The sequence below is a fragment of the Diadema antillarum genome, unplaced genomic scaffold (genome assembly GCF_040938485.1).
Source record: "Diadema antillarum isolate AM-2024a unplaced genomic scaffold, OU_Dant_1.0 scf00000192, whole genome shotgun sequence".
In the NCBI taxonomy this organism is placed as follows: Eukaryota; Metazoa; Echinodermata; class Echinoidea; order Diadematoida; family Diadematidae; genus Diadema; species Diadema antillarum.
In genome coordinates this window covers 651456-653488 of record NW_027271081.1, presented here as the reverse complement: position 1 = coordinate 653488, position 2033 = coordinate 651456, and the positions used below count along the sequence as shown (strand labels likewise).

Genomic DNA, 2033 nt, shown 5'->3' with positions numbered 1-2033 from the left:
CAGTTGCGTTACTCATTCTTCGATAGAATGGATTTACTTGATCGATACTAGTTTTTGTTTCGAGAGGACTAGTGGCCTCGGAAGAGCCAGGTCCAGGTACTGTAATTCACCCTAATTTTCACCGCTAATGGTTTGTATTAGTTTGCATTAATTAGTATTTTGCATTAGTTTGCATTGATTAGTAGTTTGTATTGAGTTTGCATTGAGTTTGTATTAGTTTGCGTCAGTTTGCATTAGTTTGCATTAGTTTGCATTAGTTTGTATTAGTTTGCATTAGTTTGCGTCAATTAGTAGGACCCGGGGAGAGTACTAGTATACAAATCAACTGTACTACAATACTCGTACTCGTATAGTGTTGCGATACTGAGTACAGTGCATATAAATGTACTGTCCATGTACCTGTACCAGCAGCAATAAACTCCCATTCCAACTAGGGCACACTGTTTTGTCTCCGAGAGCAGACAGCTTCGCCGTATTTGCCGCAACAGGATACAGGCCTAGCTCCGGCTCTGGCGTTCAAATCACACTGTCACTGCACTTGAATTGAACAGAGACACTCGCCGCGATGTCAAATGCCGTGAAGTATTTATTATCTGTTGGGATCATGGGAGGAAGTTTATTAGGTGGCTATATTTTGATGAAGTCTGTCACTCCCGACCCGGATGAATTGCTGAGCGTAAGTACAGTGTACTAAGTAGTAAAGTAGACATTGTTTCATTTATAAATACCGATATGTACGTAACGTAACGTTAAATAATGCAATGTGCAATTGAATATTCCTGTCAAGAAATATATTTTGATGTGGTACACAAACGTTTATCAATAATTTCATTTTCAATAGGATGGGATGAGAAAGAGCACATGTATGCATATGTTAAAATCTAAATGCAATTCATTGTTGGCGGGTCTGTCTACATAACTATACACTGCCCTATCGCTGTTACATACAGAAAGCAGCAGTCTACATGTAGGCCTACAAACTTACGACAAGTTCAAGTTGGGATCAGATAGTGCTAGATATTAACGAAACCTTTCTGATACATGTGTAGTGACATTAATGACACATTTTTACCAGGCCCTACATGTAATTTCAGGGTTCCCTTATGCATCTGTTGTCCAAATTTAAGTTTGTATGATGGTGCAAGTACAACAGGTAACATGAAAGTTTCATTTAAGTTTTGATGTTTTTTCCCCCATCATTTCATGCACTATTTACTGTGGGGACTTAATGTTTGAGACTCGGTGATTGAAAGTCCTCTGACCTCTGTTCTGTTGACATTTGTATATTCTTGCATCCATTCTTGCATGTGTGCATCGCCTTGAATTAACTGTTTTGTTATTTTTTTATGCTATCTTTTTTGGTGTCCTCTGTTACACAGCGCTTGCCAGAAGCAGATCCAGAGAAGATGGCAGAATCAAAGCAAAGGACAAAGGAGCTCATGGCTGCCCTGAAGGCTGCAGCAGAAAACCCACATCCTATATACAAGACCATCAAACGGGACTGAGACACCGGGTATTTCCCATCCCTTTGGAGGAATTTCGTGGACATTGGGAGATGAAAGCTCATCCCTTTAGAAACATGAACACCAACAAGTTTTGTGTTGTCATATGGCCTTGAGTGGAGCAGTTTGACTTTCCCTGTTCTATGTTAAGGCAAACAAGGGAATTCTACCATGTCAACCAACTCATGCAGAATGCCATATGGCTGGAATGGGTCATATATAGCATAGATTTAATGTGGAAACTTGAGCCTGGAGTGAATGTACAGCTCTAAGGTTCCTAGATATTGATTCTTAAAAGCCGCACTTCTCAACCAATGAGCTGCAAAGCTCTTACAGGTTGGCTGTGATGTCAGCCAGAAAATGGATACAAACTACATTGTATTTTTTACTCTGAGAAATCTAAATGAGCCATTAAAGCCAAAGGGGGCCTCGAGTCAAAAAAGGTTGAGAAGCATGGCCTGAAAGTGTATTGGTGATGGACAATTATGCACATGGAAAAGAATATATTTGTTACATACAGTACCATGGCAC

General features: G+C 39.9%; 1 protein-coding gene across 1 annotated transcript; it reads left to right on the top strand.

Moving 5' to 3' along the window:
- The first annotated feature begins 412 nt into the window (after positions 1–412).
- On the top strand, positions 413–2033 carry LOC139723519 (uncharacterized). Its single transcript, XM_071634757.1, has 2 exons — positions 413–676; positions 1380–2033. Exons 1-2 carry the CDS (start codon positions 566–568, stop codon positions 1503–1505), a joined length of 237 nt encoding a protein of 78 aa, XP_071490858.1. The 5' UTR covers positions 413–565; the 3' UTR covers positions 1506–2033.

Bases quoted from the DNA above. Each gene is read 5' to 3' on its own strand.
- LOC139723519 (XM_071634757.1), top strand. From the start codon at position 566: ATGTCAAATGCCGTGAAGTATTTATTATCTGTTGGGATCATGGGAGGA. The intron at 677-1,379 runs GTAAGTACAGTG...TCTGTTACACAG, and splicing joins ACCCGGATGAATTGCTGAGC to CGCTTGCCAGAAGCAGATCC.